This window comes from Leptinotarsa decemlineata, unplaced genomic scaffold, assembly GCF_025532065.1.
Source record: "Leptinotarsa decemlineata unplaced genomic scaffold, Ldec_3_MD MMD2_tig00000035_RagTag_RagTag, whole genome shotgun sequence".
NCBI classification, from domain to species: Eukaryota; Metazoa; Arthropoda; class Insecta; order Coleoptera; family Chrysomelidae; genus Leptinotarsa; species Leptinotarsa decemlineata.
The window spans coordinates 16,951,896-16,979,348 of NW_027412540.1; the positions used below are offsets into that span (position 1 = coordinate 16,951,896).

The 27,453-nt window shown below is 33.3% G+C and overlaps 1 protein-coding gene and 1 long non-coding RNA gene across 4 annotated transcripts in view; one reads left to right on the forward strand and one right to left on the reverse strand.

Annotated features, from left to right (window-relative positions):
* LOC111515812 (calpain-A) overlaps positions 1-27,453 on the forward strand; it is a 91,590-nt gene that overhangs the window by 45,922 nt on the left and 18,215 nt on the right. For all 3 annotated transcript variants that reach the window (XM_023172031.2, XM_023172014.2, XM_023172020.2), the window contains 9 exons: positions 7,324-7,503; positions 10,924-11,111; positions 13,157-13,291; positions 13,356-13,524; positions 15,231-15,412; positions 18,240-18,493; positions 18,584-18,747; positions 22,341-22,558; positions 24,497-24,539. In XM_023172031.2, the coding sequence (XP_023027799.2) occupies positions 7,324-7,503; positions 10,924-11,111; positions 13,157-13,291; positions 13,356-13,524; positions 15,231-15,412; positions 18,240-18,493; positions 18,584-18,747; positions 22,341-22,558; positions 24,497-24,539 (1,533 nt within the window). The remainder of the gene's footprint in view (positions 1-7,323; positions 7,504-10,923; positions 11,112-13,156; positions 13,292-13,355; positions 13,525-15,230; positions 15,413-18,239; positions 18,494-18,583; positions 18,748-22,340; positions 22,559-24,496; positions 24,540-27,453) is intronic.
* Positions 24,997-25,564, reverse strand: LOC141481035 (uncharacterized). The gene is made up of 2 exons (XR_012464711.1): positions 25,412-25,564; positions 24,997-25,346 (listed from the first exon to the last, which is right to left on the reverse strand). It is a non-coding gene; the product is annotated as an uncharacterized lncRNA (long non-coding RNA).

A 27,453-nucleotide genomic window follows, 5' to 3' on the forward strand; every position in this document is an offset into this window, starting at 1 on the left:
TAATATTTCAAGGGATACAATAAGTTATTATACATTTTAACTGCATTTTAAGAGAAACTGCTCGTGAGTGAAGCGGTAGTGTGTCTAGGAAATAGTCTGAGCATTTACATGGCGTGTTTGCGACTATGGTACTTACTTTTTTCGTAGATAAGGAGGTTTACCAGATCTCAACACTTTATGACTGAAAGTGAGGTGATGTTTTTCTTGTATTTGCTTCATGTGAAACCAGCCAGTCTTCAAAGGAGGAACTGACGCAACTATTTTGTATTTTTTGGGGTCGTAACTCATCAGCTTGCAATAAGGCAGGTCCGTAGATGACGTCGCAGAACTTCGACAATTTCTAACCTAGTCTAACCTTAATTTCAAGATAGTGAATGCCTATTTGGAAACGATTGCCGCAATACATTGTGGGATGTTTTCACCTTATTTATATTTCGTGACAATTCATTCTATTTTCTTAGTGTCCCTCATACAAGTTTCACCAGCGTGTGAGATAAATCTTGCAGTGGTTTTTTACGATCAAAGACCTTATTTTGTTTAGCGGTGGATAATTTTCTACTGAAATGCGGGTATCTGTCACTTGTGACGATGCCAAAATCGATATACTGTCTGGCCACCATTAAAGACACCGTTTTAATCTTGAAAATTATAGTACAAGTTATACTACTGAATGAAACTAGATACTTTCGGGGATGACTTCTCAAGCCCATTGAAATTTCGAAGATTGCACTGAAAATTGATCAAAAATGTCAGTTCAGTATCTTTCTAAACGGAATGACAGATTTGAATACGCAGTACCTACACTGGATGTTACGAGTTATACTTGGTATGCAACTTCTTTCCGCAAGAGAAATAGGCATGTTAAGTTCAAATTAAATTTTTACATATTCTCAGTTCAATTTACCATTATGCAAGTATCTTGTTATTTTTGTGATATTTACAAGGAGATATGTTTGAGATCACACATACACATAAATCATATTTAAGACATATTTTCGAAAGTATTGCTAATAATGAATAATTTGAATGTCAGAATGTCAATGATTATAACGCAACCTTTGGAGAATAGTATACTAAGTATGATCCTTCCAGCGTCCTCAAATTTTTTATGTGATATGATAGGCTCTGAAGAAAAGTATTCGAAGTGTTTTTTGAAAAATTATGTGATTTGTCTGTGGAAAGAAATGAAATATCGATCTGAAATGTTCATATATTGTGATACATAATCAGTAGCGAATCAGGCGAAGCTCTCTGGCTTACAGAGACAGGCTTGCTTCTCTGGTCCCATCAGTGCCACACCGTCAGCGGCCATGAAGATACTTTTAGATCTACCTCCTCTCCACATTTTTCTGGAGAGAGGGGCTAGACGGACTGCATATAGACTTGTGCAACAGACTGTTGATTAACACTGAAAGTCACAGCATTCTGGAAATGACTTCTGACTTTGTGCCTCCAACTGTCAACTACGAACTGCCTTATAAAGTATTGTTCCCGAGTAGAGAGGACTGGATCCTCCGGAAGAAGGATAGTTGTTGGTTCTGGTGCAGGTGTTTTCAGTCGCAGACTCAGGACAGAGATATCAACCTGCCTAGGAACCTATGTGACTGTATTGCAAGCGGAAATTTACGCTATTGAATTGTGTGCGGACAGATTGGAAGAAACCCACCTCATACACTCGGACAGCCAAGCGGCGTTGGAAGCTCTTGGTTCCTACCGAGCAACGTCTTATTTGGTAGCAAATTGCCATAAACAACTCTCCTTGATAGGAAGACTTAACAGATTGTCTCTGGTCTGGATTCCTGGCCATACTGACTTGGAAGACTGCTGACTCCCTTGCAGAGGAGGGTGCTGCAAGCAGCTTCATCGGACCAGTATCTGTCATTGGCATCGCTTGAGGCTTTGCCAAACAAAGATTGGCAAACAGTAGGGATGAACTACGATGTCTAACAGGCCGTCTTACAGGTTACTGCTTTTGAATCATCATATGCAGAGACTCGGACTGTCGGAAGACAGTGTGTATTGCGTCTGTATCGAAAATGATAAAACAGCAGAGCACATACTTTGTGCCTGCCCCGCTGGGGACCGAATCAGGTTTTGAGAGTTCAGCAGAGCCGTACTCTTACCATCTGACCTGAAAGGCCACCCACCATACAAACTAATCGAAGCTGGGTTTATTTGGTCAAGTTTGAATAGGTGTGAGCCACAATAATTCCTTGCGGGTTGCGGTGGAAGGTCGAATATTCCCACTCACTCTAGACAAAACCTAACCTAGTCTAATATACCTAATTAATGATGAAAGATAAAAATAATAATGGAGAATATCCCTTTCCTGTTTTTCTCCGAAAATTTTCAACTGAATATTGAAACTTTTTCTGAATCATTACTCTGATTGCAGAAAGTGAAAGAGGTTTGGTCAACTCAATATGCACCAATAAATTCCTTCGAAAGAAAAAACACAAAAACTTTTTTAGAATATGTTGAAACTTGAATGAAACTTTTTGATAGATTCGGAAGTATGAAAAATTTTCCATATGACTCTCCGAAATCTCAATATACCTTTCCTCATTATCAACAAAATAAGAATCAAAAATTATTAGAACTATTATGGCATTCGTTGGGTTTTCAAAAAAATATTTTTTGAAATTCCCAATACAATAGGAAGTATTGTTGAACAACAAGCAACTTTGAAGGTGATTGACAATGTTTCATGATGAGTTTCATTAGTTCGGACGTAAATTGTCTGATATTATATATAAAATGATTTGGAATCCCTGAAATAACTAAAAAGAAGAAATAAAAAATCAAAGAAGAAGAATAAAAATGAATAGCTGAAAAAACAATTATATTGAGCAAAAAACCTGAAATGAAATAATAGTAAAATAAATTACAAGTAAAACTGGAACAAATAAAATGAAATTCAAAAGTTAAGAGATTCCAAGGCAAGTTAATTCTAGACGTTTCGATTGTTAGTATCCACAATCGTCTTCGAATCATTACCCATCTCTATAAAAAATTCTCAGAGACAAATTTCAGGAAAATTCGAAAAATATTTATTTGGTTCGATATTTTCAAAATTATTCCTAATAACGGAAATTTGCATAGTCATAATTGCAGTAAACTATATAAAAGTAAGTTTTTTTGTTAACATTATTTGTATCCAAATATAGGGTTTATATTATTTTTGTACTCATCCACTTGGTACAAGTGTGGTCGTAGTATTTATACATTCAAAAATTACTTCTGAAGACGTCTACAACAGCTGCCCTTTTCCTGGGGGCTTGTTTTTTTCAACCGGCTCCTCAGGGGAGATTCATTTTTGGGAAAGAAAGGTTTTGGCTTTCTACTTCCCTCTTTATAAAAAAATATGATAATCATCAAAGAATGGAAGAAATCAATTAATGTCAAAATTACCTCATTACAAAAATGTCTAGATCATCCAAATAAGTAACTTTAAGACACAAACTGGAAAAGAAAGCCGCCTCGAAACAACTACTGTCATATAAACATTGAATTACACGAAAGAAAAAATACTTTCGAAACAATTAATTTTATATGAACATTGAATTATAAAAAAAATCACCTATTGAGTTTGTACTACAAAGATTCGTTGTGGAATTGAATCAGATATCATTCACAGGATTGCTACACAACATAGTATATGACATTCATGGAACACTGTCATTATCTATGGTGGACATTCGCCAAAACCTTTATTTCACATGAAATATTAATTTAATCAATTTTTTATAGCTTATCAAATCTAGGAAGAGAGTTGAAAATTATCTCTCTCTCTCTCTCTTAGTCTTCTAACGAACACACATCTAGTAGGCGGGAACATAACAGAATTCAGAAAGCTCTTCCTACCTTTGACAAGCTGTACTAATAACGCTCAAAAATTAACCACATATGTTTCATTAGAATTTATTATGTTGTATCTCACAGAACAAGTTACTAGGTCAGTTAAGACATATATGTTACTAATTATTAATAAAGAAAAGAATGTGACAGTTGAAATATTCATTGGTATTAAAATGATAATAGTAATATTCAGATTAGAATATTTCTATTTTTTCTTATTTAAATACTCAGCACAGTTTAAATCACGATTTATTTAAATAAAATTGAAACTTCACCCCGAAAGCTGACAATATAACAATCATAATAGATTGAGAATATTTCATGGGGTGTGGTTGAACGAGAAAACAGCGCTATTTGTACGTAATTTTCCATGAGTAGTTTAATCTATGAAGTGTTAGGTGCTTGATAAGTAAACATTGTTGATTCCAGCAATAAAGATAATACATTTTCGAGTGCATAAGTTGAGTAGAACGATAATTTATGTCAGTCAAACCCGCGATAAATCAGATGTGATTGATTCTTTGTTGTTTTTTCCTTTATATTGTTAAAACTTTCGTGAGCCATGTACTTCAGATACATTTCACGATGGTAAATCGATAAGAAGCCACTTGTTGCAATCGCCAATTAGAGTGTAACTTATGGCATTTGAAAAGGTTACAACTTGAGCGAATAAAGAATTAATTAGTGTAATGGCGAACATGTTATCAATATAGATTAAATACCACAGCTATGTTTCCGCTTCTAGCCCTAAGCTAATCATTGGGATATGATATTTCCCAACGCGCTCCCAGTTTGTTTTGAACTTTCGTGCGCGATGCTCTAATGAAAATTCCTGAAGAAATCATGACTTCGAGTTGTGGCACAACATCAACGAACGTTGAGGTTAGAGAAGAGAATTTCGTGAAAACAAAGGCTACTGGAGCTGAACGATCTTCCTACATATTTCCAAAATGCTCCAAATCTACTGTTGCTCCTTCAGAAAAATACAAACCGACTGAAGGATACGGTGAATCATTCCAACCGCGAACCATTTCTTCTCCAAGGGTGACATTCAATTTGGAAACCGATAATATAAAAACATCTCTGAAGGGGGTTGAAAATGCAGTGGCAAGAAACGTCCATATTCCTTATGCCGATGTCGGTGGTAGTTATCTGGGTGTGAAAGGTTCTTCAAATCGGTCTACGGATAGCGTTATTAAGAGAGTGTTCGGGGATAAATTGAATAATTCCACTAGTATGAAATTTTCAAGGTATGGGATATTCCCTTTTATTCCTAATAAAAATGCTGTTGAAGTTCGGGTCATTTGTATATTTTTTTCTTTCCAATTGTTTATTGAAGCTAGTAATTTTGGTTTGCTTATTGATTTTTTTTCGGTTCTTTCCACTACCTTAATATTTTTCATTCAGCTTTCGACTGGTATGATGGATTAGCGTCAAAAAAGTTTGACCCATGAGATTGTGTTGGATATTTATTGGCTCATACTATTTTCAACAGTCATCATATAATCAGTCTTATTATGGTAATGAAGGAATACTGAAGTTTTTTTAATGATCTTATACATGTCAAAATAACAGAAAGTAATGTTATCTAAATGATGGAAATAAGTACCATTTTCAAGTCATGTCAAAATAACAGGAAGTAATGTTATCTAAATAATGAAAATAGGTATCATTTTCAAGTTCATAATATCCTAACATTAAAAAAGTCCTTCAGAAAAATTTTTAAAACTGTAAAAGTATGCTGAAATCATCAAACATCCAAAATCTGAAATGAATCTGACACCACATTACATAGATTACCACACTCGAACTGTCTTCTAAATTTAGTAAATTGCCTTCCATACTTAACGAAATATTTTTAGTTTTGGGGGAGTGAAAACCTGTTATTTTCATTAGACAATAATTACCTCGCATAATGTGTTGTTTATGTTGATTCCCTTATACATAATCTCAACAATCTTTGTTATCTTTATCGCATCTATCTTTTTTCTGGTCCATATTTTTTATGTGATTATAAAAACGAACCATTAATTCTTCCTTTCCAAAGATAATCTGTGTGCACTTAAGAACAATTATTTCTTTTCCAAAACAACTATTTCTTTTCCAGTAATAATTTCAAGGTTGATAGACCAAGTTGGATTAGTTTTGATCATACCGCGAATATTAAATTAATCATATCAAGACCCGGCAAAACCACATAAAATGCGTTTATGAAAATATCAACAGACTATCTATAAATTCATGTCAAAAAAGTTATGTTGTACGTATTTTTCATGTTCTTGTCCATGTTTGGTCGTGTTATTTGTACAGGGTGTTAATTAAACATGCGGGGGTAGTCATTTTCAACAGTTCTTGTAGATTAAGAAACATTACATGTAATTTTTGGTAATAAATTGTTATCGTCGAAATTATTTTTCGCTCCGTATCTTTGAAACAAAACGCGCTATCAAAAATCATCAAAGGACAAAAGATCCTTAGAATAGTCCCTTAAATTTTTGCCTCATGTTTAATAAAAGACCTGTATATGCCGGTTTTTAACTGATGCCATTATTGCTATCTCGGAAACGGTAGGTCCTTTAACGCGGTTGAATGGAACAAAAGTTGCCTTTTCGGAATGCAACATAATTGTATTCTCAGATCGATAAAACCACCAACCGTTTCCGAGATATTTGCAAAAAACTGAAAATGACGGATTTTATTTTTTTGCTCCACCGCCTTCATTTTCAATAATCAAAAATTGACAGAGAAACTTTTTGCATTATTTTACGTTTTTCATAATCCGGTTCAACACATTTTCCAGTGCGACGTTTCGTTGATTGAAATCCATCATCAATATATTTTTTAAATACGGACCTGTATATTTTTTATACATTTTGGTAGTCCTTATAATTACAAAATCATTGATATATCACAACGTATGTATTTCTCGACGTTTCTCCCGAAAACACATGAGTTGAACCAGATCATCAAAAACATGAAATAAAGCAAAAAGATCTTCTGTCATTTTTTAATTTTATTAAAAATGGAGGCAGTAGAGCAGAAAACAAAATCTGTCATTTTCAGTCTTTTGCAAATATCTCGGAAAAGATAGATTTTGTCAATCTGAGAATACCATTATCTTGCATCCTTTAAAAGGCAACTTTTAATTTATTTAATCGTCCTTGTTGGACCTATCATTTCCGAGATAGCAGTAGGGGTATCAGTTAAAAAAAAACGGCCTGTATAAATATATATTTTCTGTTAATTCTTGACCTTTATTTCACTGTTAAATTTTAGATTGTTTTAGTTCTTGAGCCTGCTTTGTCAACAAAACCTAAACTTTCAAGACAATAGAGCATTTCCAACACTGATTCTCGCCATTATTCATTGACTTATCATTACATACGCTGGTTTTTTGTTTGCTCATCCATATTCGCACTGTTTTTTTGAAACTATGGCATACTAAGAAAATCATGTAATTTTTAGTATGGTGACAAAGGATCTGGCACTCGCACAAGAAGCGGAGAATCTCAAGATTTTTATGATTTACGAGATGAATGTATTGAACAAGGAACTCTATTTGAAGATCCCGAATTTCCTGCTACTGATTCATCTCTATTCTTCAGCCAACGACCCGATAGATACTATGAATGGAAAAGACCTGGCGTAAGTAAAAAACATTCACCGATAAAGGTGATTCATTTGCATGATCAAATCGAGTACTTATTACTACTTTTTGTGAATTATACGAGGCGTAGTTCGAATACGTGATTTTCTAGCAGTAAAATGCCAGTTGTACTTGCTTATAACCAATTTGCAGACGTCATCATGTCAGAAAGAGTTCAACAGGGAGATTCTCTGGGCCCTGTTTTTTTTGCCTATCCGTTGACCATTTGATAATTTCTATTCAATCCGAGTTGAATTGTTGGTATTTTGGATGATGGATGTATAGGTACTCATACACATATAGTTTTACATCGATTCAAAAATATATTTTCGTCTTCTAAAGAAATCATCTTGATAGTTAATTTTGGAAAATGTGAAATACATTTTTGTGTTCACTGGTAGGTAACATCAATAATAGATAAATTCAAAAAAAACGACTGGACTCTGCTTGACACACCACGTTCAAAAGAATCTTTGGCTGAATGTGTGAAACTAAAACCCTAAATTTGATGGGTTCTCAGATCAAATGCCTTTCCACTCACGGTGGATATTTTTATTTTAGAACTCTTCAACTGTTCCCAAATGAATCTATACCCTAAGATGTAGCCCTCCCTATATGATTATGTCAAACTAAATTATCTTAATTTGATTCATTACTTTCAAAAATCTCAAAGCAAATCACCTGCAAGCATCTTCTCTGGCTTTACCAACGTTTCTCTCCTCTTTCAATAATAATGAGCATCTGATTCATTCTATTTTACCAAATTTCTGGAATATTGATGATTCCTTTTATTTGAAACATGAGAAAACTACGAATTAGCAATTGAAAGAGAAAATGCTGAACCAATTCTTGGCACTATTTCTCATTCCAAAGTCTTAATGAAATCTTCATTCCCTCCCAAAATGTGTACGATGTAAGTAGCTGAATTTTTTGATGGAATCGGTTTCTTTCAAAAGTTATCAAACAGATAATTGAAAATTCCAAAAAGTTTGTGGAATTAAAGACTAGATATAAATGGAGCAATAACAATTTCAACATCAGACCCATATGTCCGTCAATCAGAATCCTTGGATCGATTGAAAAAATATAGTAGTATCTGATTTATGAACAATTTAATCCAATAGAAGATGATTGTTGGAATATTTGAAAAATGATGACCACGTAAATGATACAAATACCAGTACTTCTAATAAGACCAGCACTCCAAGGAACTTCCGATCAAGGAACTTCTACAGATTTTTTGGATAATAAAGTGATGAACACGTTTTCGATAAAGAACCATATTCAACGATTTGGTTCTCGGTTCATGAGATTATGCAGTAAGACCTACGAATTTCACTGGTGTATTTTGTTAGGTTCATATGATAACGTACATAAAATCACTGATAATCCTGAACAAGTCTTGATGAAATTGATTAAAAGGTACTCAACAGCATGAGCCCCTCTATGAAGGACAACTCTCTCAAAAATCAAAACTTGTACGAGGTTTAGACTAACGAAACCTTACCTTTTAACGTGTGATTCCTAGCACGGGTTGGTAGATAGGAAGTGAAAATCGATCGTCCGGCCTCGCAGCTTCAACCACCGGTTCACACAGCGATCGATTGAGTGAGTGGAGCAAAGCACCCACGTCAACCCGACCGGCTACCATCCCATCCTAATATATTGACTTTGCAGAACTGTATATTGTGTAATCTATAACATTTGATCCTACTTGTATCACAGTCACAGTAACAATGTCCATCATTCCATCAACTTCCACATATTGTCCTCTACCTCAATGAAATGAGTGATAGCACTTTCCCAATTTGGTTCTAAATAGTTTTGTAGTTGACGCTGAACATCACCAGTTTTAATTCTTACATTTTCCCGAGCCATGTATTTTTTTATTATGGCTATTATATCGTTGCTTTTCGCAGCCTCATCAGCCATGTAACATTGCAAAATAAACCCAACCTCAAAGAGAAATATCACGTCATTAAAAACATCTGGTCATAGTTGTGTTAGAACTTTTCTGTATTTAATTATATTTAAAATGAGCATTCCCAACTAATATGCGCCACTGGAATCAGTGAAGTCGCCCCGGAGCGCCAAATAATTTTTGAAGTCGCCCCGGAGCGCCAAATAATTTTTGAAGTCGCCCCGGATCGCCAAATAATTTTTATTGTTATTTTTATTTTTATCTTTGTTTTTTAGATATTTTTTTAAATATATAATCGAGATGATTGCCAAAAAAGTGATAATATTGGCCCAGCAGGTAAATAACTGATTCTAAAAGAACAAACTGTGACCAAAATGAATGGGAAAACGTTTTTTTCTTGTGATTCAATTGTCAGATGAAAGTTATTTCGATGTGACTTCCTTCTTTCATGAAATTCATTATTCATGTGAAAGTAGTTGTTTCGAAAGCATTCTTTTTTTATTTGTATCTGAAAGAACCTTTTGTGCATGATCTACATATCTACAATATTGTTTTTTTTTAGTTAATTCCCTTCTGCCTTTCTTAGTTACCTTCCCACATTTTTTGCCAAAAGGCTTTTTTTAAATAATCTCGCCTGCTAATATTCCCTTTTCTTTTTAAAACCAGGCGCCGATTGAATATCTCCTAAATGAAAAGAGATCCCAAAAATGGCAGACATTTTTTGTGCGAATTTATAATTAAAACCCATAGATTTTTGTAAAGTGTGTGTAAAAGTGAATTACTCAAAACCCTTCATGGTGCAAAGATCACAATTCTTCAACATAGGAAATAATAGTGAAACCAAAGATCAGTTGTTTTTTCAGAATTTTGTTAATAATAGTCAGTGTGTTCCATTGTTTATCACCACCTGTCCTATGCAAATGAGTCACAATGTGTTCAACTAATGATAATTATTCATGTTGTCACGGTGTTGGTAATTCTAATGAATATCCAATAATTTTGGCAGGCTATCGAGAACAGTGAATAATATAACAGTAGAATATGGTTTTCACCAACAAATGAGAACTTATGGAATTACATTTCAGACCTCAGTTGTAGAGTTTGCCCTCATTTGCACAGAAAAACTAAGAGGATATATTTAGCTGCGTTGTTATTTCCTGTGATTAACTTGTCCAATATGGAAATCTTCTGGATAATAATATCTCCAAAAATAATTTTTTTCAAATATTTTTGTAGATAATTAAGTAATCAAAGTTGAGTAACTGTGTTTCGAAATGCGTGTTTCGAAATGCGTTTCAAATAAAATTTATTTTGAATATTTTATAATCATTATCATGGATAAAGCTATTAATTTCCAACAAGTAACGGGTCAGACTGTTCATAACTTCAACTTGAAAATGTCGACGACATCAGAAAATTATTGAAAAATAAGAATTGTTCATCATCCTGGATATGTCTGTTTCATGTGAGTCTTTATATAGACCTTTTTATTTTTTAGGAAATCGTAGATGATCCTCAGTTTTTTGTAGAAGGGTTTTCAAGGTTCGATGTACAGCAAGGAGAATTGGGTGACTGTTGGTTATTGGCCGCCGCCGCCAACTTGACATTATATAGACGTCTGTTCTTCCAAATTGTGCCCGATGATCAAGGTTTCGATGAAAAATACGCCGGCATATTCCATTTCAGGTAGGAAAAATCACTATTTTGATTTCCGATTCAATGACCAGTTTCCACTTATTTGCTCATTTTGTTCAATTCAAAATTGTATTCCATAAGTGATATTTTTCATCAAGTTGAGCGTTATTAAAGTAGTTAAATAAATTTGTTATATTATAATAGCGAAAGAAAGAAATTTCATTGACCTCAAATTACAATTTCTGTTACATTCGAAAATATCTGCAATAACAAAATTTGCTTAGGTTCGTTATACTGAAAATATAAAAAAATATACATACAGTACATAAGGAAAAATCTCACAATACAATAGTAAGTTTCTTAGTTGGTCCACAGATAAATAAATGTCTCACATACTAAATGGTGTATGATATTGTTCTCCAGAGAGTTAATATATCTGAAGAAATTCACTCAAATGAAATTCGTTTCTATAAAATAAAAAGAGGAATGGTGAAACAGTTTTAATTGACAATTTTTGTTTACAAAATAATATAATTCAATGTAATGTAAGATTATCAATTTGGACAGTTATTTCGAGTTTCCCTATTATTCTATTCTTGAAATTTCGACGATTAGGGCTTTAAGGAAAAGTAGTAACTGTAATAGAGTATGTAACAGTTATGACAATGGACATTTTGGTATAATAAAAATAATAATACATTAATTCCATTTGTTACATGTTATTGGACAGATTAATTCAAGTTAGCTACCTGTATGTAAAATGATACATCAGTTGTCACATCTATTGGTTTAATTCGTTCAACATTTCGTCATCGAATTTGAAGCCATTTTCAAAAAGCTATCACTGCAATGAGGTCTCTGGGTAGTGACACACTGAACAGATTTTGTGACTTGACGTCGGTGTCTCAATCTGCCTAGTCCCCAGGTCTCTTTACTGGTCTCTGCAAGGGTCATAATCTGTCTACTCCCAACCGTCGACTGTCGACGCAAGGAAGTAGACAATTGAAAAATTATCTTATTTGATGAGGAATTTATAGTACACGTTAGTTTTTGGATTAATAATGAAATTCATGGAGGATGAAGATGAAGAAAATTTAACAAAAAGCCGTTTCGATATGTTCTTTCAGACAAATTTTTTGCCAAATGATTTAATTTTACTTGTAGCTCTTGATTCTTTTCATCATATACTATTAGCGATATATCGTCTGCATATAATAAAAGATGGTCAGTATCCACATAATTTGAATGGTCGTTCAGGAATATGAAAAACAGTATTGATCCTTGTGTGGACTCCAAGATTTATATGGTACATATTTATTTTAGTGGCATTATTTATAATGCATATTTTTTATTCTCTAAGTAGGATATTAACTGAGACAGTATATGTCCTCTAAACCCCATAGTAGACCATTTTCTTTCGAGAAAGTTCAGGTGCAAATTATTGAAAGCTGTGGAAAGATGAAAAAGTAATACTCCCATGTTTTCTTCTGATCCAAGATTCTATAAACATACTGCAGAAGACTGTAGTTGGCAGTCTCTGTTAATCTCCCTGAATAAAAACCAGTATAACACATAATTATCAAGATTTGACATTATTGTTTTTTTTTAACTTAGTTTTTTTTTCAAAAGAACACAATGAGGAAATGAAAATTAACGTACATTCCAATGATGGACAACAGTCCATCACTATTTGTTATTATTGAAATATTTTATAACAAAATATTAGGATTCAAGTATATTTCAATTAACTCAAAAAATTCGTTCATTTATATAATACTTTTATATGTTTAGAGGAAATATCCTGTTTTTCAAAAACAAACACCATTGTAAAAAAATTAAGCGGTTTTATACTTTTGATTAACACTGAAAACAAAGGACAAAAGAGTTACATACTAGACCAACAATTGAAAATAATTATTATACCCATCTGTTAGGTGGCTCGACTGACGAGAATTAAGAATAGAATAAAAAAAAAAACGTCATGAAAAATTGGAATTTTGTGACCCAAATTTGGTAGGGATCTGTTTCATCGTTTTAGCAGCAGTTATTGTGGCTTTTGTTATTGATGTTATTACCAACAACATAATCTATTCTAGATTTTGGCAGTATGGAAAATGGATAGATGTAGTAATAGACGATAGATTACCTACATACAGAGGACAACTGATATTTTTACATTCTACGGAAGACAATGAATTTTGGAGTGCCTTACTAGAAAAAGCCTATGCTAAGTATGTAATTTATATATATATATTTTTGCTGATAGATATTAAAGTTGACCGTTATTCCTAATAGATTACATGGATCCTATGAAGCTCTGAAAGGTGGTTCTACCTGTGAAGCTATGGAAGATTTCACTGGTGGAGTTACTGAAATGTACGAAATGGAAGCTAGTCCACCAAATCTATTTCAAATAATAGTGAAAGCTTATGAGAGATCATCTTTGATGGGGTGTTCAATTGAGGTTTGTATGATATTTTCGTCATTTTTGTAAGCCTTGTAATGTTTCTCCCTTTGAATAATAATAACAATTATGTCAATAATTTTTAGTCCCAAATTAAAATTTGATCTAGTTAATAATAATAAGTTTGTAATAATGTATAAGTTTGAAAATGTCCTTACAGGACGAAACTGCAATAACGTTAGTTACAAATAAAAGTGGTAAAAAAACATATAAACTTTCAATTCTTTTTTCTTCATGAAAATGTTTGAGTAAAAATCAAAAACTTTTGATAATAAGAAAATATAAACATTCAAATAATTATAATTTGATGATATCATCGTTGAACTAATAAATTTTCTTTGATGTTTTTGGAAACTATTAGCTGTTTTGGATTTGCTTATTTTCAGACAATGCATTAAAAACTATTGCCAATTGCATATACAGGAAATTTTCTGTGAAGATTTCTGCACTGACGCCTGTCGGATATAATCCAACGCCCTTCGTGGTATTAGCCAGGGAAGTAGTTGTTTTCTGATAGGCGTCAGTCCATTCAACCTACTGTGTAGGTATATCTGAGACTGGCTTGAACGTTTAAAGTTCATTTCTTTAGATTTGAGTTTAAAAGTTCAATTAAACTATTTGCAGACGATACTACCATTATTTATTGTGGATCTAACTTTGATTCTTTGGCAACAAATTCATAAATTAATTATGAATTTTCAAAATAATCCTATATATTTTCTATAACTCGAAAAAATGATGTTATCGATTTCCCCCAATCAAATTTGAAAGTAATGGGATTATATACAAAAACTACACAAAATTTCTACAACTATACTGATGAAAATCCTAGTCAGAATAAAAATATTGAAGAACTTTGAAAAAACAGTCACCTATTATCGGAATTCTTCATAGAATACGAAATCATATTCATCGCAAATATTTAATAAACATATAATATAGTTACATATATTCTTTATTAAAATATTCAATTTTCATATGGGAATCTGCAATTGCCGCATTCCTTAAACCATTGAAAAAACTTCCGAATATTTATAAACTTTCACACGCAGAACCAACAGAAAATTTTTATAAACCAAGTAGGTTATTGAATTTGAATTAACTTTTATCAATTGGCAATTTGTTTCTTCAATTCACCGTACCTTTTGTAAATGAAAAATACAGCAGTTTAAAATTCGCTGAAAAGTATTTCAAAAATGAGAAATGAATCATAGAAAGTTTCCTTTCTCATTTTTCATGATGATCTACTACCTCATAGTAACGGCTATATCAATCAATTTGTTGAAAATTATTTCATTCATAATCATCACACGAGAATATTTCAAATATTACATTGAACCAAAAACGGAAATTGGGAAACTTTGCATCTTGTATGATGCCTGCCAAATTTGAAAACATAAAATTTGTTCTAAATTAAAAAAAAAATATCTATTACACAAATAGTATTTTCACATTTGAAAATTTAAGTTTGAACATGTTCATATATTTTCATACACATTTTGAGGTTGAATTTTCCTATTATCAATAGCCAATGTTTCTTGAGAAAGTTGTACACCTACAAATGAAGCTTAAATTTTTATCAAAATGAATATTTCCACAAAGGAATTGAGAGCGGCACTCCTCAAATAAGTCCTATTAAACAAAACGTGCATGCTTTATCTCATATCTGACATCTGCCTGATTAAATTTATGCCATTTTTTTACAGCCCGATCCTAATATAACTGAAGCTCAAACTCCCGAAGGTCTCATTAGAGGACACGCTTACAGCATAACCAGGGTACAGTATGTGGATATTCAAACACCAAATGTAACAGGGAAAATTCCTTTACTGAGGCTCCGTAATCCTTGGGGAAATGAATCAGAATGGAATGGAGCATGGAGTGACGGGTAAGATACTTACATTTTGTGTATTCCAATAAAGGGTAGGTAGGAAAGACATGTAAATAGTTTAAAGAGAGATCTTTAATTAAATTTTAAACCCATAAAAACAAAATTTTATTGAAAATACAGAAGTTGAGCAGGAAAAATGTCAGATTAAAGTGAAAAATGACAAGGCTGGCATTTTTGAGTTTTTCACACCCCTGGAATAAACCTGACTAAATATGTTCAATTCAAAATCTTGAAAAATGAATGTGAAGGATATCAGACAAAACTGAAAAATGGCACGATCTTCAATGAAATTAACCGCGTGATCCAGCCGGATACCACTAAATAGTATTGTGTTCATTTTATTTGGGAAGAACCATGTATTATTCCTGGCATTCATGGATTTACACTTCCCTAGAATTAAAAACTGACTTGATATGGCTGGGATTTATTTAAATAGGTGAATGAATGTTATTATGCACTGTCATCGACTCATTATTGACATAAAGTTGCGATTTCATGAATAAATGGAGTGCTTCATCTTGTAATATCATCCAGGAAAGTGTCTTATTTCGGAACATCAGATGTTCGCCATTGAGGACGATATCATGTAAGAAAAAATTTTACCTCTTTCATATATGATATTGTTCAGTAATCCTGTGAATGATATCTGATTTAGTTCCATAACAAATGTTTGGAATATAAACTGAATAGAGAAAAATGTTTTTTGTGTAATTCAGTGTTCATATGAAAGAAGTTATTTCGAAAGTATTTTCTCTTTCATGTAATTCAGTTCAGTGTCTGAAAGAGTTAATTTTTTGAAATTGATTTCTTTCTTTCTTTTTAATGGAAGATTCCCATATTTTGTATAAAATGAGGAAGTAGAAAGCCAAAACCTTTCTTTCCAAAAGATCTTGAATTTGACATATATAGTTGTGTACTGTTTTCTATAACGATTCAAGAAAGAGAACCGTGGTGGTTCCTGAAATATTATCCAGTTATTTTCATTTGATATTCATATATTTTTTTCATAATATGCACGCAAAATGTATAATAAGAATGGTAACTGGCAAGTTAGATAAGTCTCTAGCAGAATTTTTATTCAAACACAGTAACAAATTGAATAATTTGCTTTTCGTATTCCATTAGCTTCAAAAAGATTTTTGATTCGAGGACACTGAAAAACCAATAAATGCCATGAATAAGGTTAATACCATGGTTTGGTATCGGTCGACTCACTTACTTTTACATACCATCCTTTCTTTTATACTAAAATGAGATTAAACAATTAACGTTTAATAAGAGTTTTTATTTGGATGATTGCTTGGATGTAACTAGAAGAGAGATAGCTGAATAAACAAGAGTCGTCACCCATTTCTATGATTTTCAGACCGTTTGACAGTTGACATGTTGTTTATTGAAAAGTTTCTATGTTTCCAACTCTTATACACTACATTATTTTATAATTAATGAAATGTCGGTATTTCATATTTCACAGTAATTAAATTTCATACTGTAATCATAAATTTCAATCTCGAATTTCAAATGGCTCTGTCCAATTTTCGCAAACAGGAAAATTTATATTGCCTATTGAAGAATTTTATAAAATTGATCCAAAATCGTTACATGGGGCTTTCATTATTAGTGGAATTTATTAAAAGGTTAGGTTGTTCTGAGCAGTAGTCACGTTGTTTCGTTTTCATTAATCCGTGTCAGTTTGTAGACTAATATTGGATGTTCAAACTGATGCGTTTTCTTTTGTCGACTGAACTATATGGAGTACTCTTGTTCAATCAAGTGAATTTTAAAACAGTGAAAATAATAAAATAATAAATGATCAAAATGATACTAATAACATGAAAACTGAGAAATGAAACTTTCTATATTTTTTTACCACTTTTATTCGTAACTAATGTTACCGCAGTTTCGTCCTGTGACATTTTCAAACAATTACAATAAACTGAAAATAAATCATAATAGTTATTAGCAATAAATTGATGGATGTAGCCATTACCACGTGGTAGGAAATTATAATGAAAAGAGAATTGAAACTTTCTATGTTTTTACCTCTTTTATTTGTAACTAATGTATGAGTTTGAAAATGTCCTTATAGAACGAAACTGCAGTAACGTTAGTTACAAATAAAAAAGTGGTAAAAAACATAGAAAGTTTCAATTCTCTTTTCTTCATCATAATGTTAGCCCTTATATATCTACTGAAGTTGATAATAGAGGCCCTTAACTTGATTGAATACCTGAAATTTGTTTACCTGTGACAAGGCTAATTTGAAAACTAGTGAGTAAACTAGATTGATTTGATCATTTAGCAGATTACATCCACATGCTCATGCTTATGAATTTCTAAGGATTCTTGAGCATAAGCATTGCGGATGAAATCTGTCAAACAGGTCCGTGCGAAAAAAAAACAGGGGGAAAGGGAATACAAATTTTCCCAACCCCACCAGCAAAATTAACCAGCTTTCAAAAAAATGAAAGTCGAGGAATTAGTTACTACTATAATATGTTAATTTTCTTACTTAGCTATCCAAAGATTGGCTTATGCCCGTTAGGGTATGCACAAACATAAATAAATTTTGGTAATTATAAAAATAATAATGGGAGTTATTCTTTGGACCAAGGTCCTTGGTCTCCCACCATATCCATCACGTATAGGAATATTTAAAACAAATGAACGACAACACTTAAATAATATTGTGCTTATTGTTTTCTACGTAGAAATGAACTTTCTCTGTTGATGGTCTTTTCTAAAATTGAAAAAACAAATGCACTAAAACTTTTAATTCATATTTCACTTTTTCGAATACTGTCTTAACAGTTCATACTTTTAGTGCTCCAGAATGGAGATTCATATCTGAATCTGAAAAAGAAGAGTTGGGTCTTACATTCGACAATGATGGTGAATTTTGGATGTCATTTAAAGACTTCCAGAAGCACTTCAGCAGATTAGAGATTTGCAACTTGAACCCAGATTCACTGTCTGATGAGGAACTAAGAGAAGGGCATAAGAAAAAATGGGAAATGTCAGTTTTTGAAGGTGAATGGGTACGAGGTGTCACGGCTGGTGGGTGCAGAAACTTTTTAGGTAAGAATATAAAATACCACATAACTGATGGTCCAAATCCCTTTTTGTGACGACACAAGTTTTTATATTGTCTGATTTTTCTTATTTTAGAATCTTTTTGGCACAATCCACAATATCGAATAACTTTAACTGAAGTAGATGAAGGTGATGATGATGGAAATTGTACCATGATTGTGGCTCTTATGCAGAAAAATAGAAGACTAATTCGTAAAGCTGGTGTAGATCTGCTCACAGTAGGATTTGCCATTTACCATGTGAGTAAACAGTTCATAAGGCTTTGAAAATATAAATTTTACTACAGTGTGTCATAATTGTTCAATTTATTGAATTCCATTAAATGCATTTTTTTTCAATTCCTGTGTTGTATGTTTTATTTGGAAACAGCAGTTTTCAATATTTCATATGAACTCGAATGAGAACTTTATAATATTGAGACAATAATTAAGTCGTCTTCTAAGACAACATAAGTATTTAATCTATTAAATGGACAATTTCTCCAAGCAAACGAAATATATTTTGTTTTCAATACCTAATGGTAACCATTTTGAAGGCGACAACATTATGATAGACAAATAAATATTTTCTGGTATTTTCTGAACATACCTCGTATATAATAATCGTTATTTTCTCAAATGAAGATTTAAAGTTGTTTCTATAGCTTTCTATAACTACAAATGATGTATACTTGGCGAGATTATAAATTTGGTGGCTCTTATGGCATTTGATTTATATAATAGTTTAATATTGATCAGTGAAAATATCCCTATTTACTTTTTATAGTTTGAATGAGTACGGATTTTTATTATGTTTCAATGATTATTAAATGTTGTAGTTTCTGTAATTAATGAGGGCTTGGAACCAACTTTTGTCACTAGTAACAGGCAAGAGGTATTAGACTTAACCATCAGTTCACATTCTCTGAGCAACAAGATACACCACTGGACTGTATCTACTGAACCTTCTTGTTCAGACCATAGATATATTCTTTTCAATATTGAAACAGGTCTACGACCAGTAGTGGAATATTGTGACTCAAAATCTATTGATTGGAGTGGTTATAAAAACCCCTCCAATTGTACTCAGAGGACGGATTCATTACTATTCACATTTGTTATGATATGGATATACTAGCGGAGCAACTTCGCGAAACAGTGATCTCATCCTATCATGAGAACTGTCCACTAAGGATTAAAAGAGATAACCATAACTCTTCTTGGTGGAACAAAAGCCTTGAAAAGGGAACTTTATAAAACTACTCATAACGACATAGAACAAGGAAATTAGAAAGGCAAAACGGGAGTCTTGGAGGAATTTCTGTGAGAGTATCTTTGATTTACCTGGCAGCACAAGAATTCACAAGATTCTCTCTAGAGAGCCGACTGCTGAAATTGGGTCGCTTAAACGACCTGATGGAACATTCACGACCTCTAGTAAAGAAACGTTAGAGCTTTTGATAAAAAACCACTTTCCTGGAAATCTGACTCTTGATAACAACAGACCTTCCATCTTTGGAGACGCTAAACGCTCAAAAAAGAACGATTGAAAGGTCGTCAAGAAGGTTATCACAGCACTGGCAGTTGAATGGGCTATCAAGTCAGTTCAGCCCTTCAAATCTCCTGGAGAGGATGGTATATTTCCAGCTCTTCTTCAAAATGGAGTGTAAATAATTTTACCTATTCTTATGAAATTCTATAGAGCTAGTCTGGCGTGGCTATATATACCGCCCAGTTACTTGGCAGCAAAAGTGGGTCAGAAAGAGCCACATCCTAAATCAGACTTACGTCCTTCCTGTTGAAAGAACTTGAGAGGATACTGGACGGACACATCAGGAGGGTGGAATTATATGCAGCCCCACTGAATAACCACCAGTATGCATATCAAAGCCGAAAATCGACAGATTTAGCATCAAATAACCTTGTAGAGAACATTTCCCAATTCTTTGTCAACAAGGAGATTGCGGTTGCTGTATTTCTCAATATTGAAGTAGCATTTGACAATGCACTACCTATATCTATAGGATCATCCCTGGCTAGAAAAGGCATAGAATCGACCATAACTGGCTGGATCTATGTCATGCTGGTAAGCAGTTCTGCAACTACGACTCTTCGTGGCGAGGCTATCAGGTTCAGGGTCACCAGAGGCTGCCCTCAATGTGGGGTACTATCTCCCCTTTTGTGGCCGCTCCTGGTGGATCGTCTGCTTGATGCCCTTGACAGAAAAAAGTAGATCTGCAAGCTTGTGCAGATGACCTTGTCGTCTTGGCAAGGTCCACATCGGGACCTTGCCAAGAGGAGAAAATTGGACGATTTAACGCCACTTTTCCTCAATGGTGAGTTCATTCCATTTCGAACGGAGGTGAAATATCTTGGCATTGTCCCTGATAAAAAAATCACCTGGAACGCTCACCTGGAAAAAGTTTTACACAAAGACAGACTATTCTTATGAAGATGTCGAAGGATTTGTGGTGAAACTTAGGGTTTAGGTTCCAAAAAAATCCATTGGATTTATGTGATGATTGTCAGACCAATGGGGCTTAATGGAGCAATTGCCTGTTGACTGATGGCTTTACAGAAAATGGCTCAGGCGAAGCTCTCTGGCTTACAGAGACAGGCTTGTCTGGCCATCAGTACCACACCGTCAGCGGCCATTGAGGTCCTTCTAGATCCATGTGTTTTCAGTCGCAGACCGAGGACAGATATGTCAGCCTGCCTAGAAACCTACGCGACTGTATTTCAAGCGGAATTTTATGTAATTGAATTGTGTGCTGGGAGATTGGAAGGATCCAACCCCATACACAAGTCAATAAAAATATTCTCAGACAGTCAAGCGGCGTTGGAAGCTCTCTGCTCTTACCAAACAACTTCTTAACTGGTAGCAAATTGCCAAAAACGATTCTACTCGATAGGAAAACTTGAAACAGATTGTCTCTGGCCTGGATTCCTAGACATGAAGCTGCTGCAAAGCTGAAGCTCCCTTGCAAAGAAGGGGGCTGCAAGCAGCCTTATCAGACCAGAACCTGTCAGTAGCATCACTTTAGGCTTTGCCAAACAAGCATTAAACACATCGATGGCCAGAAGATTTATGGACTTCTGGCAGAATCTTCCAGGATTGCTCACTGCATGGCGTTTATTCACCCTTAAAAGCTTGATACCAAACAGTTGTTGGACTACAATAGGGATGAACTGCGATGTCTAAAAGGACCTCTCACAGGTCACTGTCATCTGAATCATCATATGCAGAGAGTCGGATTGTCGGAAGACAGTGTGTGTCGTCCCAGTTTGGAAAATGATGAAACAGCAGAGCACTTACTTCGTAACTGCCCCGCTGGGGACAGAATCAGGTTTTCAGAGTTTGGCAGAGCCGTACTCTTATCATCTGACCTGAAAGACCTCTCACCATACACTCTAATTAACTTCGTTAAGAAGTTGGACTTATTTGGTCGAGTGTGAATAGGTGTGAGCCACAATAAACCCTTGCACGTTGCGATGGAATATCGAATAGACCTACTCACTTTTGACCTTACCTAACCTAAGTCTTGTAGTTTTCTATTGTAATCATTAGATAAAAATATGTGTTCATACAAAATATTACAATATTCATGACCATACATGGAATCTGATGAAACACCTTTATTTGTATCTCTAGTATGATTGGGTAAAAATATTAGTAAGTTGAATTGCACTGAATTGCACTTGAACAACATATTTTGGAATAGATTCAAATTCTTAGATTTTTTTTGTTACATTGTTTTCCTCATAAACATGTCATGTTTAATGAAATGTATAAATTTATTATTATGAATCTGTTATTACCATACCATGAAATAATTCTTGTTCATACTTTTCAGTTGCCTTATCCAGATAGGGTACCCAAACCTCTTGACCTTAATTTCTTCAAATACAACGCTTCCGTGGCACGTTCGCCGTCTTTCATTAACCTAAGAGAGGTTAGCTGTCGTTTCAAGCTACCTCCTGGAACATACTGCATAGTTCCTTCCACATTCGATCCCAACGAAGAAGGAGAATTTCTGCTCAGAGTCTTCACCGAAAACGAGAATGTTATGGAGTACGGTTATGATCATAATGATAGTATAAGAAATATCCATGGCAATGAGGTTGACGAAGAAGAGGAAGAGTCTGAGCCCAGTGCTCCCTCATTTCCTCAACCTCACAGCCCATATCCTTCCAATCCTTACCCCCATAATGTTGGAGGTTATCCACAAAGTCCTGGGGGTTACTCCCAGGGTTCTGGCGGTTACCCTCAGAGTCCAGGATATCCTCAAAGTCCACAACCCAGTTACCCTTCTTACCCCCATGCTCCAGGTGGATATTCAGGATACCCTGGATACCCGCAGTATCAGAATCCAGGTGGTTACTATCCACCTCCTAATCAGTATCCAGGATACCCGTATCCTAATAATCCACCTCCAAGACGTTCCTCTGATACAAATGATCCCATCAAGGGTATTACCAATTTTTTCAATAAGCTTTTCAAATAATTGTTGCATGGTTTTTTCACAGCTTTTCTCTGCACAAGAAGGAGTTACAGTATTGTTAAAGAATATTTATATCTCGAATATTTGATCGTATGTATATAAGGTTAGATGTATAATCAAGTATATTCAAAAATTTCAAATGAATATAGTATCAAGTGAAAAATTGAACTGAACAACCAACAAAACATGAAAAAGTGCTCTCTCAAAAATTGTTGGTAGTTTTGCATAATATATAGGCAGCGCAGTCTGTATCTAAATATTTCATAGCCTTTTAGTTGTCTATAGTTTTCTAGAGTACTACATGAATATACATCACGAAAGAGCCACTTTATATATTTCATTACATAAGAATTAATATTTAATATGCGAATACTTCATAAAGTAACTTTCGAATATCTTAAAAATATAAAAATGATGAACAAATAACTCACTGAAAGGTCCATAAAATTGTCAGTAACATGTCTATACAAATATATTCAATTCCATTTATCAATATGAAATTTGGAAGATTTTCTAATTGCTTTTGGAAAGAATCATTTGAATTGAATTTGAAATTATTGATGTTGAACTGAACACGTTAATGTGTGTTGCATTGAAGTTTGAAAATAATAATCATCGTGCCCCATTTTCAATTCACAAAAAAGTTTTTATTGTAAGTATATTGCTCCCTTCAACAAAATATAAACATGATTTATAATGAGATTGAAAACTATTCAGTTGCTTCCTTGAAGCAAAAAAGTACTTAAGTTGATAGAGAATTTAGTGTTTTCACTAAAAATATGTACATATTTGTATTGACATTTATTGCATTGAAAATTTTAAAAATGTTGATATTTGAAATTTTATTCATATTTATCTACTAAAATTGCTAGTTTTGCAAATAATTTGCCAATAAAAAGTTCTAAATATTGTTATTTCACATTTAGTGTTTTCAAAATAAAAATATATAAAAACAGTCTTAACAATGTCCAGTATAATATATAGATGCTTATTTGTATTTGATGTCACTAATAAATTTTCTTCTATATTGGATCTCTTGTTCTGCTAATACTTATTTTTTCAGTTCTTAAAATTGAAATATTTTCTTCTTTAAAATGAAAGCTGTTGAAGAGCAAGCAAAACTGGGTGTTGATAATTTTTCAATAGAATATTTAATTTTTTTGTTATTACAACGACTGTCCTCTCAAGTCTTATATTATTCATGAATACTTTGAATTTTCATTTTATCATATAGGACCATTTATTTTTAAGTGTTACTTGCAACAGTCGAATCTGACAATAAAATACTCACAGTAAAGAAACAGTTGAACTTCTGTCACTATGCATTTTATATAGATATTGTATAGATTTTGTTTTCCAATGTTTATAATATTTATTTGAGTTGTAAATTTTAATAAAAATATATTGTATATTTTTGGAAGTGTTATTTTAACCAATTTTTCATTTTAAATTCCTGCTTTGTGACTAAATGCATTTATTTCATTCTAACGTCTCTTTAATTTTTATAGGGAAAATGATGAACAAATAGGCTATGGGGAAAAGGATTTGAAAGTGAGTAAAAAGAAAATTGAGACATTTCTTGCTTTCTCATGCTTGCAAGAGAAGATGTCCAAAAACGCTACCTCATGAGAGTCTTGCTTTTTATGTTTTTTTAAGTCGTGTAGTTATTTTTTTGAATGCCTGATTTCATGAAACCTCAGCACATATATAGCAGAACTTCATTGTTTGCAGACTTTTGGATTGAAACGTACCATCTTGAAAAAATAACCTATCGTTGATAGCCAAACAAATATTTTACCACTAAAAGTTGTTTTTGGGGTAAAATATTTTATTAGCTGTCAACGATAGGCAATTTTTTTAAGAAGAGATTAGACCGAACAGCACTTAGAAAAAGACGTTACTCCTTTTCTAGGGTGCTGTTCTTCTCCTTTTTGATTTTAGTCATAACACCTATAACTGAATATATTGTAAATAGATTGATATTGTGAAGGAATTAAATGAATTTGGGTCTGAAAAAAATTATTATTTATTCATTTTTTTCACATAATAGTAGTAATTTCATTTGTATTTCTTTCATATGTCACTGCTTGGCTTTGTTTTGAACTGTAAATATTGATCGACTTTATTCATCTCTGTCTTTGTAGTGATCTGTTCCAAACTTGAGATTCTTTTATCTAAACTTTCAACAGAGTTCATATCATTATCATCTCACGCCATCCCTCTATGTCTGTATGTACTGATTCTATTAGAAATTGGTCATTTTATATACCAATAACTCTTCATTGTAAGATTTAAATACTTGATAATGGTTCCATCCCATACAATTGTTCATCTGCTAGAGATTTTTTCCTGTCCATTCTTGAAGTCATAAAAACCCATAATAAAAATTAATAAAAAAAGATAAATAAACTCAGTGTCCTTACCATGCTGTTAGATCCTGTTGTTCTTACAATATTCATAAACACGAATTTCATAAAATTAATAAACAAAAGCAAATTCATTTCTATACACCAAATAATTTTATCATATAAAAAATATTTTCATTCTGAAAGAAATTAAAAAAATTTCATCATTGAAAAAATATGTTCATTCTGAAATTGAAAAGACAAAAATAGTCTTTAAACAACCTATCAGAATCACCTTGCAACTGGAATATAACCTATTTCTTTGTTTAGTAATTTATTTCATAGATGGCAGCACTAAAATAAATTTAGGCAGGTCTAGTAATGAAAAAGTAATGGTTGAACTCTATTTACATTGGGACAACTTTCTTAATATAATGAAATAGAATATCTCTGCCGGGTGAGGTGTCGCCCGTGAAGGTAATAGTCCTCCTAATCCTAAATGATGTCTAATTCTCAGGTGTGTATATCCGTACCTGAAGAATTTATGACTCCGAGCCCACTTAGTGTCACTAACAGAATCTTCGAAATACCAGACACTCTTTCATCATATAAAGCCTTGACTTGTGAATGCGGAGGTATCCCATGATAAATCTTCTTTATCTAGCTACTTATGGAACTTTTTGGACCATGAAGAAACCAAAGAATCCAACACTGAGTCTACAAGGAGATGGAAATCGAGTAAACGACCTCAACTGTAACATCGGATCAAAAGCGAGAACTTTTCAGAAGGAGGATAGGTGGTGCAGCCAGATATCTTATAAATCTGTCTTTTAACCAATCTCCACCTGAGCAGGTCAGCAAACATTTAAACTCAAATGACGATTCAACCAGAGGCAAAAAACCCTGGATGGCTGAATCTGATGTATTGTCAGGATGATGTCCTAATTCTCTGAAAATGCTGGGATCATCAAGGTGGGAATCTTGAACTTGAAAATCCGACCTTCTCCGTATCGACCAATCAAGTGGAATCTCTTCAGTACGCCAATTTCTGCCATAGAGGATATTCCAGAAGAGGATCCATAGGTACGGTGCCAAAACTTCACATTCTGTTCTGGATGGATACAGGTGACCTGAGCGTATCAGGATAGTGTCTCTGGATTGGAGATTGCAGTATTACCCTACAGCCATCAGAGAGGTGCGTCACAGAAGACCTACTTGCCAAGGCACACATTCGTGTTCCTTACCTATCTGACGAAGGAAGTCATAGACTGACCATATTGTGTCAGCTGTGGAGTGGAGATTATTTTTCTTGGATCAGGTTTTTTGCAGAGTCCAATTCTTGCCTGCCGACCTGAAAAATCTCTCACTGAATAAAGTAATCGGCTTTGATAACAAGCTGGATTTATTTGGTCGAGTTCAAGTTGGTCACAATAAACCTTCGCAGTGGAGGGTCAAAAACGCCTACACAATTTGGACCTACTTTCTTAAAGTAAGACTAAGCAATGCTTTAAGCTTTGCCAACTTCTAGATTGGGTGGATTGAATATCATGGGCAAAAAGGAAGATATAAATTACTGATTATTTTGTAAATTAATACAAACATGTTTGTTTCCTCTCGATTTAACTGGCAGAAAAAATTAAACAATTTAAATGTAAATCTAGTGTATGAATACTTAAATACATTTGAAAATTTTTCACTTTTTCTCATACTTTCACCATTTTCCCTCAATATTCATGTTGGTTTACCTAAAAAAGAAATAAGTAGGAACTCAGAATTTTACATAAATAGAATACTAGTTTTTAGATTTTTTATCAAAAAGTATTAAATGATACAGATACATATTTGTGTTATCAATAGTTCATTTTGTCGATAGTTGTACTTACTTTATTTCATCAATAACCATTTCAAATTCCAAAATTTTTGTTGTAATAATTCATAAATGAACTTTTATTATTGTCACTGTAAAAACATTCAAAATAGGAAATTTAATTTTCAAATCAAACCATTTTATTGATGAAGAAACTTTTCATTGACATCTAATTTTCCAAGATACAAAAGGTTAAGAATCCAATTTTATGTTGCAACAACTTATTCATTTGTAGTAGCTATTCTGACTACCT